Raw genomic sequence first — 18,714 nt, 5'->3', positions numbered from 1 at the left:
ATAATCCTACTGCGCTCCACGTAGTAATTTCTGCACTCTGCCATTCTCTGCCCATAATAATTCTTCTGCGCTCTCCATAATACTACTTCTGTGCATGCCATTTCACGCCGCAACAATTCCTCCTTGTGCGCTCAGCACAATTTTTCTGCACTCCCCCTTTCGTGGTCTGCACTAACTCATTTTCGCATGCTGTTATAATTCTTTCTCGCTCTCCGTAGCAATCCTTCATCTCTTGGTGGTAATTTTTTTCTGCATTCCTTCATAATACTGTTGTGTTATCCCTAATAAAGCTTATGAGCTCTCCTTAATAACTATTTTGCACTCCTCATTTTTGTCCCCGCGGTAATTCTTTCCTTGGTCCTGCAGTAACTCTTTTCCTCTCTAATAATACTTCCATGCTCCTTCCTTTCCCCATAATAATTCTTCCTTGTGCACTCCATAATAATTCTTCCTCCTACTCCCCCTTTTTCTCTCAGAAATAATTCTTTTTGCACTCCACAATAATTTCTCCTTGCATGCTCTGAAGCTTTCTCTGTAGCTGCCATTTCTCTGTGATAATTGTTTCGCACTCTCCGTAAGAATTATTTTCCACACTCTGTCATAATTCTTCATCATTCCTGTTTTTCTGTCTCTCTCCATAATAATTGTTCCACGTTCTCCACAATAATTCTTCCTCGTGCGCTCCACAATAATATTTTTCTTCTTATTCTCGCAATAATTCTCTTTAATTCCACGTAATAATTCTCCTTAAATTTCACAAAAAATATCTCTTCTCCTGTTCATAAAGCTCTTCCTCTCCCGCTAATATTTTTATTCTCATTCTCCCAATAATTCTCTTTCACTCCAGGTAATAATTCTCCTTCTATTCACCTGATCAACTCTTCCTCTCCACCTAATACTTTTCTTCATTTCCTGGTAATAGATATCTTCCTATTTCCCTCATAATTCTCCTGGTCTCCTGCTAATAAATCTCATCCTCTCCCACTAATAATGTTATTGCTATTCTCCCAATAATTCTCTTTCACTTCAGGTAATAGTTTTCTTTTTATTTCCCTTAAAAATCTCTTCCTTTTCCCTTAATTATTTTATTCTTATTCTCCCAGTAATTCTCTCTTCACTCCAGGCTTATAATTCAGCTAATACTTCTCTTCATCTCCTGGTAAGTTCTCTTCATCTTGCTGATAATAGGAATCTCCTATTTCCCTCAATTCTCTAGGTGTCCCACAAATAAATCTCATCCTCTATGGCTAATGATTTATTCCTATTATCCCAATAATTTCCTTTCACTGCAGATAATAATTCTCTTTTTATTTCGCTAATCATTCTTTTCAACTCCCATTAATAATTATATTCCTATTCTCCCAATAACTCACTTTTGCTCCAAGTAGTAATTTTCTTTTTATTCCCCTAATTATTCCCTTCCGCTTCCGCTCAGAAATCTCTTCCTTTCCCACCAATATTATTATTTCTGTTCTCCCAATAAATCTGTTGCACGCCAGGAGATAATTCTCCATCACTTCCCCTAATAATTCTCTTCATCTCTGGCTAATACTTCTCTTCTCCTGCTAATACTTGTTTTTCTATGTCCCTCATATTTCTCTTCTTCTGCTCATAAAGCTCTTCTTCTACCACTAATATTTTTATTATTATTCTCCCAATAATTCTCTTTCATTCCAGGTAATAAATCTCTTCTTATTCTTCAAATAAATCTCTTCATCTTCTGCCCACAATCCTTTTCTACTCCCACTAATTATTTTATTCCTATTCTCGCAATACGCCGGGTTAGACTTCTCTTTTTATTCCGCTAATAATTCTCTTCCTCTGCAGCTAATACTTCTTCTCTTTTACTGATAATAGTTATCTTCCTATTTCCTGCATAATTCTCTTGGTCTCCCACTAATAAATCACATCTGCTCCCACTAATAACATTATTGCTATTCTGCCAATAATTTTATTTCACTCCAGGTAAATATTTTCTTTTTATTCCCCTTAAAAATCTCTTCTTCTCCTGCCCATAATTTTCTTCCTCTCCCACTAATAATTTTATCCCTATTCTCCCAATTAATAGCATGCATGCCAGTTTAGTATTCTCTTTTTATTCCTCTTATAAATCTCTTCCTCTCCAACTAATACTTTTGTTCCACTCCTGCAATAGTTATTGTCTAATTTCCCTCATAATTCTCCTGGTCTCCTGTTAATAAATCTGTTCCTTTGCCACTAATAATTTTAGTACTATTCTCCCAATAATTCTTCTTCACTCCTGGTAATAGTTCTCTTTTTATTCCCTTCATTATTGCCTCCCTCTCCAGCTAATCCTTGTTTTCCATTCGTGCTAAAAGTTATCTTCCGATTTCCCTCATAATTCTTTTGCTTTCCCGCTACTACATCTCTTCTTCTCCTGCCAATAAATTTATTGCTATTCTCCCCAAAATTCTCTTTCTCTTCAGGTAATAGTTCTCTTTTTATTCCCTTAATTATTCTCTTCCTCTCCAGGTAATCCTTGAATTCTACTCTTGCTAAAAATTATCTTCCTATTTCCCTCAGAATTCTCTTGGTTTCCCGCTAATAAATCTCTTTCTCTCCTGCTTATAATTCTCTCTGTCTCCCCCTAATTAGTAATTTTATTCCTTTTCTCCAAATAAATCTTGTGCATGCCAGATAATAATTCTCTTTATATGCTGCTGTTAATACTCTTCCTCTTTGACTAATACTTCTTTTCCTCCTCTGGTAGTAGTTACCTTGCTATTTCCCTCACAATCCTCTTGATATCTTGCTAATAAATCTCTCCCTCTCTCTCTAATAATTTGATTCCTATTCTCCATATAAATCTTTTCCCTGCCAGATAACAAGTCTCTCTATATGCTGCTATTAATACTGTTCCTCTCTGGCTAATACTTCTTTTCTTCTTCTGGTAATAGTTATCTTGTTGTTTTCCTCATAATTCTCCTGGTCTCCTGCTAATAAATCTGTTCCTTTGCCACTAATAATTTTAGTGCTATTCTCCCAATAATTCTCTCTCACTCCTGGTAATAGTTCTCTTTTTATTCCCTTCATTATTTCCTTCCTCTCCAGCTAATCCTTGTTTTCCATTCATGCTAAATGTTCTCTTCTGATTTCTCTCATAATTCTCTTGGCTTCCTGCTAATAAATCTCTTCCTCTCCTGCTCATAATTCTCTCCCTCTCCCCCTAATCATTTGATTCCTATTCTCCCAATAAATCTTTTGCCTGCCAGATAACAATTCTCTCTATATGCTGCTATTAATACCGTTCCTCTCTGGCTAATACTTCTTTTCTTCTTTGGTAATAGTTATTTCGCTCTTTCCTCATAATTCTCTTGGTTTCCCGCTAATAAATCTCTTTCTCTCCTCCTTATAATTCTCTTCCATCTTCTCATAATAATTTTATTCCTTTTCTCCCAATAAATCTTTTGCATACCAGATAATAATTCTCTCTATATGCTGCTATTAATACTCTTCCTCTCTGGCTAATACTTCTTTTCTTCTTCTGGTTAATAGATAGATTGCTATTTCCCTCATAATTCTCTGGGTATCTCACTAATAAATCTCTTCCTTTCCCACTAAGAATTTTATTCTTATTCTGCCAATAATTCTCTTTCACTCCAGGTAAGTATTCTCTTTTTATTGCCCTAATAAATCCCTTCCTCTTCTGCTTATAAGTCTCTTCCTCTCCCACTAATAATTTTATCCCTATTTTGCCCAATTCATCACATGCATGCCAGTTTAGAATTCTCTTTTTATTCCTCTTATAAATCTCTTCCTCTCTGCCTAATACTTTTGTTCTACTTCTGCTAATAATCATTGTCTGATCTATCTCATAATTCTCCTGGTCTCCTGCTAATAAATCTGTTCCTCTGCCACTAATAATTTTAGTGCTATTCTCCCAAAAATTCTCTTTCACTCCTGGTAATAGTTCTCTTTTTATTCCCTTTATTATTCCCTTCATCTCCAGCTAATTCATGTATTTTACTCCTGCTAAAAATTATCTTCGTATTTCCCTCAGAATTCTCTTGGTTTCCTGATAATAAATCTTTCTCTCCTGCTCTTATTCTCTCTGTCTCTCTCTAATAATTTTATTACTATTCTCCCAATGAAACTTTTCCCTGCCATATAATAATTCTCTTTATATGCCACTATTAATACTGTTTCTCTCTGGATAATTCTTCTTTTCTTCTCCTGGTAATAGTTATCTTTATTTCCCTAATAATTCTCTTAGTCTATTGCTAATAAATCTCTTCCTTTCCCACTAAGAATTTTATTCCTATTCTCCCAATAATTCTCTTTCACTCCTAGTAATAGTTCTCTTTTTATTCCCTTAATTATTGCCTTCCTCTCCAGCTAATCCTTGTTTTCCATTCGTGCTGAAAGTTCTCTTCTGATTTCCCTCATAAAACTCCTGGAGTCCTGCTAATAAATCTGTTCTTCTGCTGCTAATATTTTTACTGCCATTCTCCCAGTAATTCTCCTTTACTGCAAGTAATAGTTCTCTTTTTATTCCCTTACTTACTCCATTTTGTTCCAGCTAATCATTGTATTCTACCTCTGCTAAAAATTATCCTATTTCCCTCACAATTCTCTTGCTTTCCCACTATTAAATCTCTTCCTGTCCCGCCAATAAATTTATTCCTCTTCTTCCAATAATTCCCTTTCACTGCAGGTAACAATTCCCTTTTTATTGCGCTGACAATGGTCGTCTTGTGCAGCTGGTATATCTCCTCCTCTGCCACTCATAAATCTCTCTGTCTCCTGCAAATAATTTGATTCCTAGTCTCCCAAAAAATCTTTTGCATGCCATATAATAATTCTCCCTATATGCTGCTATTAATACTGTTCCTCTCCGGCTAATACTACTTTTCTTCCTCTGGTATTAGTTATCTTGCTATTTCCCTCATAATTCTCTTGGTCTCTCGCTAATAAATACGTTCTTATGCTGCTAATAATTTTAGTGCTATTCTCCCAATAACTAGACTTGAAGACCACCCCATAGATCCCTCTCCTGAAGCGCTTTGGCAACATATTAAAAATAGCATCCTGCAGTCTTCTGAAGAATCCTTTGGGTTCTCCTTCAAGAAAAACAAAGACTGGTTTGATGAAAGCAATCAAGAGATCCAGGAATTGTCGACAAAGAAGAGAACTGCTCACGAAGCACACCTTGCTCAGCCATCTTGCCATGTAAGAAAAGCAGCTTTTCATCTTGCATGCAGTAAGCTCCAACAGAAACTTCAAGACATTCAGAACAAGTGGTGGACCAACCTAGCAGAAAAGACTCAACTCTGCACAGATTCAGGTGATCACAGGGAATTCTATGAGGCTCTGAAAGCAGTGTACAGACCCACATACCAAAGCTCCCTACTCAGCGCAGATGGCCAAATGCTTCTGACAGATAAAACCTCCATCCTGAATCGATGGTCTGAACATTTCCAGACTCTCTCCAGTGCCAACCGTGTAGTCCAAGGTTCAGCAATTCAGCACATTAGGCAACAACCGGTGAAAAACGAATTGGATACAGCTCCTACTACGGGACTCTTAAGGCCATACAGCAGGTGAAAACCAGCAAGGCAGCTGCGGTTGATGGAATCTCACCTGAAGCCTGGAAGCATGGAGGCCAAGCACTCCGTGCTAAATTTCATGAGCTCGTTGTGCGCTGCTGGGAAATAGGCGAACTACCACCAGATCTCCATGATGCAGCCATCATCACCCTGTACAAGAAGAAAGGAGAAAAGTCAGACGGCTCAAACTACCGAGGTATAACTCTGCTCTCCACTGCTGGAAAAATCCTCGCAAGAATACTTTTGAACAGATTAATACCCCCTATCTCAGAAGAACTCTTACCTGGAAGCCAATGTGGTTTCAGAGCCAGTAGGAGTACTACAGACATGGTATTTCTTCTCAGACAACTGCAAGAGAAGTGCAGGGAACAGAACAAAGGACTCTATATAACTTTTGTTGACCTCGACGAAGCTTTTGACACTGTGAACAGAAAAGGCCTGTGGCAGATCTTGGAATGACTAGGATGTCCCGCCAAATTCCTCAAAATGATTAGCCTGTTACATGAGGATCAGCACGGCCAAGTCAGATATGGTGATGCACTCTGAGCCCTTTCCAATAACCAATGGTGTGAAACAAGGTTGCGTTCTCGCACCAACTCTATTCACAATCTTCTTCAGCATGATGCTCCAAAGTGCCGTGGCAGACCTCGATGAAGAAAATGGCATTTACATCCGATATTGTATTGATGGAAGCCTATTCAAACTAAGGTGTCTGAAGGCCCACACTAAGATCCTAAATCACCTTGTCCGTGAGCTGATTTTTGCTGATGATGCTGCCCTCCTTGCTCATACAAAGCAGCACTGCAGCGCTTAACATCCTGCTTTGCAGAGGCTGCTGAGCTTTTTGGGCTGGAAGTCAGTTTGAAGAAGACAGAAGTTCTCTACTGACCTGCACCTCAGGAAGTCTTCCATCATCCCCACATCACCATAGGCAAATCAGAGCTTAAGCAGAGCAGAAGTTCAGCTATCTGGGAAGCATCATTTCCTCAGATGGTAAGATTGATAATGAGATAGACAGCAGGTAGGCAAAGGCATACAGAGCTTTTGGAAAACTGGTGCAATAAACACCTGAAGGAAATACAAAGATTGGTGTCTGTAGAGCCATTGTACTATCTACTCTTTTATATGGGTCATCTATATGGGTCATCTACCGCCACCACCTGCAACTCCTTGAACGCTTCCATCGGTGCTGCCTCCGTACGATCCTAAACATCCACTGGACTGATTATGTGACTAATGTGCCTGTCCTTGACCAGGCAGGGGTCACCACTCTTTGAGGCCATGCTGCTGAGAACGCAGCTGCGCTGGGCAGGGCACGTCTCCGGGGTAGAAGATCACTGCCTCTCTTAAGATTGTGCTCTATGGTGAACTTGCCACTGGCTGCTGCAAGAGAGGAGCCCCAAAGAGGAGATACAAGGTCTCCCTGAAACAACACCTCAGCTTTGGCCATATTGACTACCATCAGTGGTCCACTCTGGCCTTGAAGGGGGAGATACAGAGATGCACCATCGCACCACGCTGCTGCTTCCTATGAGCACACATGCAGAATCAGTCTCAAAGAGAATAGACAATGCAGAAAGAACCATGCCTTGCCAATACTACCTAAGGAGACCTTCCGCTGTGCCTTTTGCAACCAGACTTGCCTTTCCCATATTGGTCTTTTTAGCCATCAGCGCGCTTGCAGCAAACGTGGGTAAAGCCCTTCCCATATCTTCGTCTGCAAAGGCTACGCATGATGATATTCTCAGTGTCACTTCAGCAAACTCTAACTCATCCTTAAAACACTCCACGTGACAGTTCCTTTCTAGTAACCGCTTCCCTGCGCTGCTCGGCGCCCTGAGCTCGCCTACATCACGCGAGCGCAGAGCGCGGGCCGTTCCGCGAGGAGCAGACCGTGAAGCGCGGCGCGCTCCCCCTCGCGCGCTCCCGTCCCTCCGGGCGCGCCGCCGCTGCCCGCCCCCTCCGCGGCCGCGGTGCCGGGGGCGGGCGCTGCGCGGGCGGGGGGGCCGCCCAGCCCGCCCCCCGCTCGCACTTGCCCTTCCCGGCGGCGGCGGCTCCCGCGCGCGGCTCGGCATGGAGCGGCGGCGGCTGCCGCGGGGCTCCCCGCGCGCGGCGGGCGCCCCGTCCGTGGCGCTGGCGCTGCTGTGGGTGCTGCGGGTGCGCGCGGCGCCCGTGTACAACCTCAGCCTGCTCGTGGACGAGGGGCTGCCGGCGGGGACGCCCGTGGGCGACATCCGCGCGGGGCTGCCGGCGGGCGCGGCGCAGCCGGGCGGCTTCCTGCTGTCGGAGGGGAGCGGCGAGTCGGCGCTGCTGGCCGACTTCCACGTGGACACGGACACGGGCGTCATCCGCACGGCGCGGCGGCTGGACCGGGAGCGCCGCGCGCGCTACAGCTTCGCGGCGGCCACGCTGCGCGGCGACGTGGTGCAGGTGGAGATCGCCGTGAGCGACGTGAACGACCACGCGCCGCGCTTCCCGCTGCAGCGCCTGCAGCTCAACATCTCCGAGCTCACGCCGCCCGGGGCCGCCTTCCGCCTGCCCGGCGCCCGCGACCCCGACGCGGGCCGCTTCGGCACGCAGGGCTACACGCTGCTGGCGGCGGGCGGCGCGCCCGAGGAGCCGCCGCTCTTCCAGCTGCGCTACGGGCGGCCGGCGCCGGGCGCCGCGCCGGAGCCGCTGGACCTGGTGCTGCTGCGGCGCCTGGACCGCGAGCGCGCGGACGCGCACGGGCTGCTCGTGGAGGCGTGGGACGGCGGCAGCCCGCGGCGCCGCGCCCGCCTGCGCGTGGCCGTGCGCGTGCTGGACGAGAACGACAACGCGCCCGCCTTCGCGCAGGCCGAGTACCGGGCGCGAGTGCGCGAGGACGCGCCGCCGGGCTCCGCCGTGTGCCGCCTGCTCGCCACCGACCCCGACCTGGGCGCCAACGGCGAGGTGCGCTACGCCATCGACCGCCGCCAGAGCGACCCGCACGGCTTCTTCGCGCTGGGGGCGCGCAGCGGCGTCCTCCGCCTGCGCCGCCCGCTGGACCGCGAGGCGCGCGCCCTGCACCGCCTCGTCGTGGAGGCGCGCGACGGCGGCGCGCAGCCCGAGCTCTCCCGCGCGCTCGTCTCCGTGGCCGTGCTCGACGTGAACGACAACCGGCCCGCCATCCGCGTGCTCTTCCTCACCGAGAGCGGCGGCCCGCGCGTGTCGGAGGGCGCGCGGCCCGGCGACTACGTGGCGCGCGTCTCCGTCTCGGACGCCGACGAGGAGGGGGAGGCGGGCGGCGCCGTGTCGCTGTCGCTGCGCGGCGCCGAGGGCGCCTTCGCGCTGCGCGCCGCGGGCGCCGGCGTCTTCCTGCTCTGCGTGGCGGCGCCCCTCGACCGCGAGCGCCGCGACCGCTACGCGCTGCGCCTCCGCGCCACGGACGGCGGCGCCCCGCCGCTCTCGGCCGAGCGGCCGCTGCTGCTGCGCGTCGCCGACGTCAACGACGAGGCGCCCGCCTTCCCGCGGCCGCACTACCGCGCCGCCGTGTCCGAGGCGGCGCCGCCGGGCACGGCCGTGCTCCGCGTGCGCGCCTTCGACGCCGACGAGCCCGGCTCGCCCAACGCGGCGCTGCGCTACGCGCTCGAGGGCGAGCCGGCCGCGCTGGCGCTGCTGCGCATCGACGCGCGCAGCGGCGCCGTGCGCGTCCGCGCGCCGCTGGACCGCGAGCGCCGGGCGGCGCTGGAGCTGCGCGTGGTGGCGCGCGACGGCGGCCGCCCGCCGCGCGCCGCCGCCTGCCGCCTCAGCGTGCGCGTGCGCGACGCCAACGACAACGCGCCCGCCTTCGCGCGCCCGCGCTACGCCGCGCGCCTCCGCGAGCACGCGCCGCCCGGGCGCTGCCTGCTGCAGGTGAGCGCGCCCGCATCCCGTTGCTTGTGCGTTTATTCATTGCCCCCGGGGTGTCCCAGCTGTAGAGTCACAGAGTGCGGGTGCAGGTGAGGAGCGCAGAAGCGCGGAGCTGTTTAGGTGTCAGCGCTCATTAAATCTCATGGGGGTTTAAAGTGTCGCATACTTCCAAGGGCTTGGGTTGGTGCTCAGGGTAAGAGCGGTGCAACCTGCCTTTGCAAGCTAGCGTGATGTGTACCAGTGTCCCGCTGCATGGAGGAACCAGCCAAGCCAGCACCTGCAATTAAGAAGCAATTCGGTGGCTTTGTAATAATTCCACCGGGCCCTCTCGGCTAATGAGAATCAACTCATTCTGCCTTTACAGAAAATGATTAATGAAGACTTTTTACTTGTTTAGCCGAAAATAATTCATTCTTTGCCAGTGGAGCTGAATGGGGGTGTTGCAATGCCGATATTAGGCAGATATCCCTTTGCTTTTAGCTTGGAAGGAGATTTCAGAATTCATACGTTAGAACAAGGCAAAGCCTTTTCCAGCAGTAGGAAATTCCCAGCAGTGAATCCCAGGTGAAGGCACTTCACAAAAGTGAGGTGATGTGGGTACCTTCCGCCCCGTCTCGGCTGCAGTGGTGTCGGTGAGTGTGGCTGTGTGGGCAGCAGTCCGTGGTGCTGAAACAGAGCTCGGGAAAATGACTGGGAGAAAATGTGACAGCTTTAGAGCACTGTTGGAGTCAGTGACTAGTGATTTTTACATTTGATTTAGTCATATACAAGAATTTTCAAGGGCTTGTGAGACTTTTTGTTTTGTTTTGTTTTGAGGAGGTGTAGAGATGTGTGTATTTTTCATTATACATTTTGATATACTAATTGAGGAAGCAAATACTCTAGCAAGTCAAAGATGTCTCATATGGTGCACAGCGTGCATGGTGTATTCACTTTTGAAGCTGTCACCACGCTACCATAATCCTGTTTAGAGAGTTTTTAAAAAATGGCCTTGTGACTGAGCAATCGCACCTGGAAGGTTAAAGCCAAAGGTGAACGAGGATGAGGTGTGAGACACATGGGCAGGAGGAGCAGCAGGTGAGCATGAGCCACCAGGGGAGCAAGCAGGTGTTTCTGCTTGCAGGGTAATCCTCAACTGCCACAGAGATGTTTGTGTTTTGTTGTGTACTGGCTTTAATAGGTTTTGGAGCTACAAGCAATCTGGGAAAGGCATTTTTGACTATGTGTTGCTAATTGGCTTTTTTTTTTTTTCTCCTTCTGGGAAATCTTTTACTACTACTGTGATTATTACTTTGGTTTTCTTTACATCCTCTTCCCCTTTGGAATAATAACTTATGGACTAGTTATATGAGGTGATTCAACTTGCGTGTAGATCTGTCCTTTACCAATTTTTCCTGCTCTGGAAGAATTCACTGGTTAGAATAGTTAACTGCACACTTTGGGGATAAAGAGTTTGCAGAAGTTTCTGGAAACACTGCTTTATTCCAAACATGTTTTTAGGCTTTTCTTTATTGATAAAAGATTGTTCCTTATGGCATAGGTGCCTAGTAAGAAGATAGGACAGGCTGAGAGAAGGTAACTTTCTGCAGAGCATGAATTGATTTTCTGAGGCGCTCCACCATGGCCTAGGAATGAGATCAGCTGGAGGAAAGCATTGGAGAACCTCTGGCTGCTTCCTGTTTTTCCCACTGTACTTTTCATCCCATTCTCATGGACTAACGTAAATATAAATGCCTGCAGAGTTCTGAGTGTTGTTGTATCATATTTCTTTACTCTTTGGTGTCAGTTCAGCAATTTCAGGTGGATTTGATATAGGCAATTTATGCCTCTGATGATTGCATCTGTGGCCTAAGAGTGATGAATGTAATGAAGTATGTCTCTTCTGAGTCATTCTCCTAATTTAATTTAATAAACTAATGAATAAAACTTTGCCTTAGACCTGCCTTGCTATCATAGATTAATTCTGATTCTTAATTTTCTTTTCTTTTTTTTTTTTTTGGTCTGACTAAAGTACTTTTCAATACTTACTGCAATGGTTTTCTTTAGTATTAGTGCTATACAGCTCAGAATTACAGTACAGAGGTCCCTGCCAGTTTTGTCAGGATTTGAAATCTTCTCGTCTATTCTATAACATGAATATAGTTCAGTTTATATAGAACATGCATTCTTATGGTAGATTTAACAAATTAAGTATTTGTAATTGATCTTGAAAAGAAAGGGTGAATTGTCATGATTTCTTGACAGTTATATCAGTAGCTATGTTCTAAACTTATTTCTTCTATGTCTTATTTAAAGAAAATAATGCCTATTGCCTTTAAAGCTATATGTTGTCCATCAAATGATAAAGGCCAATATATATTCTGGTGTTATGACAGCTTTCACTTTTCAGCTGCATTAAGGAAACTGTTTAAACTCACAGGTTAGAGCTCTTCAGTTCTTTTTTATTTTAAAATAGCAGACTTTATGATGTTGAGGTGGAGGGGAGAGGTAAGTGCAATGACCTCAAGGAAAGATTTTGTCTAAAACTGAAAATATCAGAGAAAATATGAGTATATCAGAAATTAGGGAAAAGCCTGTAGACTTTTAGAAAATGTATTTGAGGGCAACAATATATGTAAGAAGGAATTTTTTTAAAGTTGTTATTTTTTTTAAGTTCTTAGTGTATATGAGAAGTTCTTTATTTTTATTTAAAATTCACGTATTTCCAAGAGACCCTAGCAGAAGGAGAGAGTTCTCAAAAAACACTTTCAACCTGTATCTTTTCTTTAACTTTTCACTGCTTTCTGGAAAAAAAAAAAGGAGGAAAAAAAAAAGGGGAAAAAAAAGGATTTTTTTTCTGTCTGGTGTAAGGGAAGGAAACTTGGAGGCTCCCTGTCCATTAAGCCCCTGACCAGGTATCAGCATTGGCTGCAGACTGCATTTTTTCCTCCTTTCTTGCCCAGAAATCCTGAAAAAGGAGCTGAAAGGATAGTTCTTCCTTTGATCTTTTTCATTCTGGGTCATTTCGTCCATATTGCTGTTACAAAGAACAGACATGAAGCCAGCACACAGTTTCATGTGGATTAGAAAGAGCTCTAAAATCATCATTCTAATTAGAGGCGAGACACAAAGAAGATAAAAGTGATTAGGCTTTGCATTCCTCTGCTCATTTCTTGAGCTTTCCAAGTCCAGTTTTCATTGCATCCACCTTGAAAAAGGGACCTGCCAAAGACTGAAGATTTTAGTTTGTTGGCTTAGAGAGATATTTTATTTTCAAACTAATATAATGGAAACAAGGAAGACCAAAACCCAGGCTAAAGTACAGTTACAGCAAAAATATTATTTAACTTCTAATTTTAATGCAAGCCTATTTATTTCATCCAATCTGGGTTAGTATTTTACTGAATTGGGAATCAGCTAGTCCACTATTATTTTTTAGAATTGTATAGAATTTTATTTAGAATACTGAATGAATTTTTACTGAAGTTTTCTTTCATTGCTGCTGACCTTCTGCATTAATTATTTTGTGAACTAGCTAGCAGGCAACACAATTCAAAGTGTAATGGTTTTGCTAGTGTTCACCTTTATGCAGAGCTGACTTCAGCCGTTGTTTTATAACAATATATATTGTTGTTCAGCCGTTGTTTTATAACAATAATTTATAAATTATTATTTATAACAATTTATTAGCAAATTACTAATGAACTGTGAATGGCTGCGTGTGGCCTCTCTGTTCATATATCGAATATTAATATCAGTTTATCATCTGTATGGATTTTCATAAGCTGCTAGTCAGCAGACAGTGAAGCCTTAGTCTTTCCTGGAAGATTTTAAAGCACAGGGAAATCTATGAATTGGAATTTGAGTTCTAACCTTAGTACGTAAATGGACTGACTCATCACAGAATGAGTTTTTATTTTTATTTTCTTTTGCTGAATGATTCATTCTAAAGAACAAACTTCTATTTGCATGCTGAAAGGTCATCAATGATTCGTGCTGAATTTCTCTTTTAAAATTCACGAGTTTGTTTTAGAAACAATTAAGAAGTTTTATGGGGTTCAATTCAATATGCTTGTGCTGTCGGGTGTTAATGCTAGCGTTTGTCTGAGCAACCCCTACCCTGCCCTCGGCATAAAGGGCTAACAGCGCATCCTGGGGGGAAACACTTTGTGCTTGTGTTGGATTGAGCCAATGCTGAAATGTGCCGTTGGGGAAGAGATAAAACGAAATCTTACATAGGTGGTGCAGTGAAAGAACGTCTATATTTTACAGGCTATGAAACAGTCTGAAAGAGCAGTTCAATAATGTTAAAGAGGTTTCTTTCAGAAGAAGTAATGGATTTTTAAAGTATGAAATTTATAAATTGCAGTTAATCAGTTCTAAGTGCTTTAAGACTCCTCTATAAAAATCCCTACAAAATCAGGAGCCTTTTATTTCTTTGGCACTCAGCGAAACATGCTTCTCTAGTGAATGTAGAATTATATCTAGAATTTCATGGGATTTATGCCATCCCTGGAGAGCATATGCAGTGGTGATATGCTATTGAGCATTGCTGCTATAGATGTACAGACCTTTCTCACCTTTTCACTTTGAGCTGTTCTCCTGTCTATCTATCTAAAATAAAAAATAGTGTGCATATATATAAATGCAGGCATATATATTTGCAAAAAAATGCAGTAAATTAGACACTTTTATTCTATGTAAAATGTGCGTGACCAAATGTAGTAACTGTCAGCACTTACTGTAACTGCCAGCACACGCTAAAGCAAAAGGAATGATTTTAAGGACCCATGTGCTGACTAGCAGTGCTTGGATGTTAGTGCTCTGGTTATTTCTCTTGATAATTACTTGGTTGAGATTTTTAGGGAGATAGTGTTTGACTGCAGGAACTTTGTACTAAAATATATGGGTTTAATGAAACTGTTCAGAGTACAAAATCAACATAATTCCTATTACTAGCTCAGTCACATGTAAATCAAGCAATGTAAAGAAAGGTTGCACTTTTTTGGTTGGGCTTTTCTTTACAGACCATAATATAAATACATTTTTTACAGACCAAACTTGCCTTTGCGCCCAAAGCTTTACCTCTTACGGTAGCATCTGCTGCTGAGAGTAAGCAGAATGTATTTGAAGAGTAGATGTATATGTTGCAACCCATTTTTGTGCCTGTTTGCTTTGCCCCGAAGCCTTTGCTTTCCTTTGATACGTAGGTTGCTTTGGGAGATTGGATCCCATCTGTGAGCTCTGACATGCTGTTTTGTTCCGAAGAGTTTCTGCTGCGCAGCATCAGGCTCGCAGCTCGAGATTCTCCTCTCGTCTCCTCTTCCCCACAACGGCACGCGTTGCATCCGTGCCAGATTTTACTAGGTCTGATTCCTGTAGTGTATGAGACTTAAAATAAAAATCAGCATACTATCAGGCCTGTTTATTGTATTCACAGGCTGTTCTATTTTAGGGATAAAACTGTTGCAATACCAGTAGTATTTGTGGCAAAAAAAAAAGGTAAAACTCTCAGCCTTGACAGATGTCTCTGTCTCCTGCATTGACCTTGTGAGGCTCTTGCCTAGTGCTTTTTGCCTCCCTTTCCCTCCCCAGCTACTCCCTTCGTGCGGAGAATTAGGCTGTCACGCTTATGTCTGCTCCACTTCCAGTGGCGGTACCTACATCTGGGACTGGGGAAGGGGTAACAGGAAGGGCAATTCTTACACTAGTGTCTGGCTAAACATATGCGCGACAAACAACTTGTGCATTTTTTTTTAACTATTATAAACAAGGACATATGGTTTAGCGTAGCATCCAAAGAACTGGATGTACCTTGTTAATTAGGGAAACTGCTTGAGACAATTGCAGTTATTCTTTTGCGCATTACATTATGAGCTTGTAAAACCCCAATAAATACTTCATATATATATGTGTGTGTACATATATATATATATATGTACAAATATATTTATACACACACACATATATATATAAAGTGTTATATAAAGCGTGTATATACATATATATATATAACACTTTCAGTTTTCCTGCTGCATTTTGTAGTTGCTTTGAATTCTGAGCTCCTTTCCGGAGTAGTAATTTCTCAAAACCTTTTCTCTTGTGTCCTGCACTGTGACTGCACTGGTAATAGACTTTGTGACAAACTGTATGTTTTCTCATAGACTCTTACCAAGCCACACACATGTGCAAGCCTGAGCAAAGTAAGTGTAAAATGCTGCCATATGGTAGTCCTGTATAGCAACATCAGGCCATTGATGTCCACACAAGTTGAGTTTCTTCTTTTGTTTTTAAGGTTCTTAGCTTCTGAAAATCCCAGCTAGTTTAATGTGTGTCTGCGTGAAAACCCAACAGTTGAAACATAGCATTTGGAAGATTTTTAATTTTAATTTTCAGGAATATTTGTTTACAGTGAGGGCATAAACTAAATGGTGGCTGTTTTTCTAAGTGGTGTGGGTGAACGTTAGAAGCTTTGCTGAGGTTATCAGTGCAAACTTTAGTGCCAGTTCTCTCCAAAGGCTCCTAGCAGCTACAGCAGGTCTTTTCCACCTCATCTCCAGGTTTCTGGGGCACAAAGCAGAATTGCTGCATCTACACGGGCAGGCAGAGGTTTTCATCAAATGCGAAGCATTGGAAAGCTTAACTTCAAGCACAGCAGGTAACACCAGAGTAACAAGTATGAGGTTGCCAGAGTTGTTGCCTTGGAGTATATGTTATGCGTAAGCTTCTTTGGCTGTCAAAAGTTAAGTTGGTGAGTTTAAGGGGCAGTGGTATATAGAAAAGGACCTTTTGGGGCACTCGGTTCATTTACAGGCCGTTACGTGCAGTCATATAATGGAAATAATGCTGCTTAGCAAGGGATCAAACTGTTTTAATGCCAGAGGCATCGTTATGCTTTCTTCCAAACTCGTTCAGAAGTTTCCATCTGCTTAAGTCAGACTGATGCTCATATTCAGTTGTTTCTCTTCTCAAAAACACAGGCCCTCCATTTGGTATTTTAAAGGGAGATGAATGTGTTAAGATTGAGAATAGTGCTTGCTGTGAGCATGTAGTTTTGCTTCAGTTCTTTAATAGTTCTAGACTGGATCCTCTCACTTTGAATGCTGCTTGAGTTTTAACTTGATGAGGTGTAACTGCCATTTCTGTGTTCTTACTCCCATTAGTTGCCATGGCCACAATGCTGTTTGCAGAAGGGAGCAATGCATCTTTCAGCTCTCATGCATTTTAACAGGATCCTGTAATTTTGTCCTAGCACATGATAGCGCCTTACTCTTTTTTTTTTTAATGAATATCTGCATAATTTTTATCATGATTAAGTCCCATACTTCCCTCTTATCCAAATCGCTGACTTTGTCCATATGTCTGTTAATTGGTTCCTTTAATTTTTAATATTATTTGTTTACCTCTTATAAACTATGAGTTAGACTGTTGTTTATTCTTCCAGCTGAATTTTAAGATCAAGTTATAATGACATGATATGAAATATTTATGCCTCATAACTCTTATTATTCTTGACAGTCTCTATCTGAGAAATTACTGCCTTGTAAAGAAATGATTTGGGGTGCTAGTCTTTCCTCCAGAGCAGAGTAATTCTCCCTGTATATCCTCAAATCTAACTTTGGGGCTGAAGAGGCCTGTAGCAGATACTCAGCTTTATTCCATGTGATGCTGGGGTGGGGGGAACCCACTAGCCAACCTGCCCTTGAGCATTAGCACAACGCTTTCCAACTGTTGTAATCTCATCCTCTGATTCAGAGAACTAACTTTCTATTTCTCTTGGCTCATGGATTCACATGTGAATTCATTCTATATATTTTTTTAATACTGTATGAGTTAACAGGAGTTGCTAGTAGGGCTTCTTCTGTGGTGCGATACTTCACTGGTTGCTGTGTTAGGGATTTATTTCATTAGTCCATACATTCTTTAAGCCTCTGGAATCTGAAACTCCGTGAGGTCTCAAAGCACCTTCTGGAGATGCCATAAATCTTTCAAGTGACTGTAGGGATTCAGCTCAGCTTCCCTTGGCTTCTGCAGCTTCCAGCTTTTTTTCACATAGAGGGCTTTTCTCACGTTTTGTTCTCTCAGGAGTCTTGCATGACTCCAATTAAATAAGACCCCAATTTCTTTCTTCTTTCTGAAAATTACCTGTCTATGTTCTTCTTTCTTCTTATTTTTCTTTTAATATATATAACCTTGTGTTTTATCCCCTCATACTGAATTTATATTGTTTAGGTATTTCCCACTCTGTCCACCCCTTCCTTGTGGAGAAGGAGGAGTAACCTCTTGCTAGAAAGTTTGTGTATAGTGCTATATATAAATGTTTTTTTCCTAATTGTAAGTCCAAGTACAGTTCAGATTGGTAATCCAGTTTTCCAGAATCGCAGCTGTAGACTTGTGCTTGGATAGTATTTTTAGTTCTGAAGGAGTTCTTACTGTTGTGATACTATTCTGAAGAGACACTATAGAATACTAGGATATTTCCTGGGGAATTTATGACAAGAAAACCAGGAAATGAAATTATTGTTCAGAAATTGGACTGAAGAGAGGAGAATTGAAAGAGAAAAAAGTCCTGGACAGTAAATCACAGTTCTGCTTCGTAAAGGTCAAGTGGCTGACCTGTGAGGGGCTTCCAGTGAAGTTGCAGAAATGGATTAAAATGTGAAAATCTTCAAGAGCACCTTTTCCTCTGGGAACACTGTGGTAAAGCTTTCCTGGTGCTTGCTGAGAGTGGTAACTAGCTACTTCAGAACCTAATTGCTTTGTTCAAATGTTTACAGTCTTTAAGAGTACAGCCTCAACTGCATCTGCTACAGTGGCATATAACACTTAGGCAGTTAATAGCCTAATACATTTCATTCCTGCGTGAGAGATTATTAGTGTTCCCACTCCCATTCACTCCCATTCCCTAGAAATTTCACCTCTTCAGTATTACATGTGCCCCTTGTCTTCATTTGCCACTCAGTGGAGTACGATATCAATGATATTTTTGTGTGTTAGTGTTCTTTGGTTAGTGTATGTTACGAACAGGAAAATGGAAAGGCATGAGACAGAGATTACTGGAAATTCTAAATTGCATATTGCAATTAAAATCTTAATGAATGTAGACAACAGATATACTGAATGTCTGTTCATCCCAAAGGCTTATAACTGCAGTTGGGAGAAGTTTTTGGTGATTCGATTTAAGGCTTCTGTAATTCTCGTAGCCTGTTTTTGAATGTAGCAAGGATCATATTTTGTTGAATGCTCCTTCACTGGAGTTCACGTTGTTGCTCTCTGGTATTAGAAGTGAATGGGTTTA

General features: G+C 43.4%; 1 protein-coding gene across 1 annotated transcript in view; it reads left to right on the top strand.

The window, feature by feature from the left end:
* The first annotated feature begins 7,640 nt into the window (after positions 1-7,640).
* Positions 7,641-18,714, top strand: part of DCHS2 (dachsous cadherin-related 2) — a 49,721-nt gene continuing 38,647 nt past the window's right edge. The window contains exon 1 of the mRNA XM_088526489.1: positions 7,641-9,440. Coding sequence (XP_088382615.1) covers positions 7,641-9,440 — 1,800 coding nt within the window. The remainder of the gene's footprint in view (positions 9,441-18,714) is intronic.

This window comes from Tinamus guttatus, unplaced genomic scaffold, assembly GCF_059628265.1.
Source record: "Tinamus guttatus ecotype Peru unplaced genomic scaffold, ASM5962826v1 Tinamus_guttatus_pri_ptg000247l, whole genome shotgun sequence".
NCBI lineage: Eukaryota > Metazoa > Chordata > Aves > Tinamiformes > Tinamidae > Tinamus > Tinamus guttatus.
This window is presented reverse-complemented; position numbering and strand designations above follow the sequence as displayed.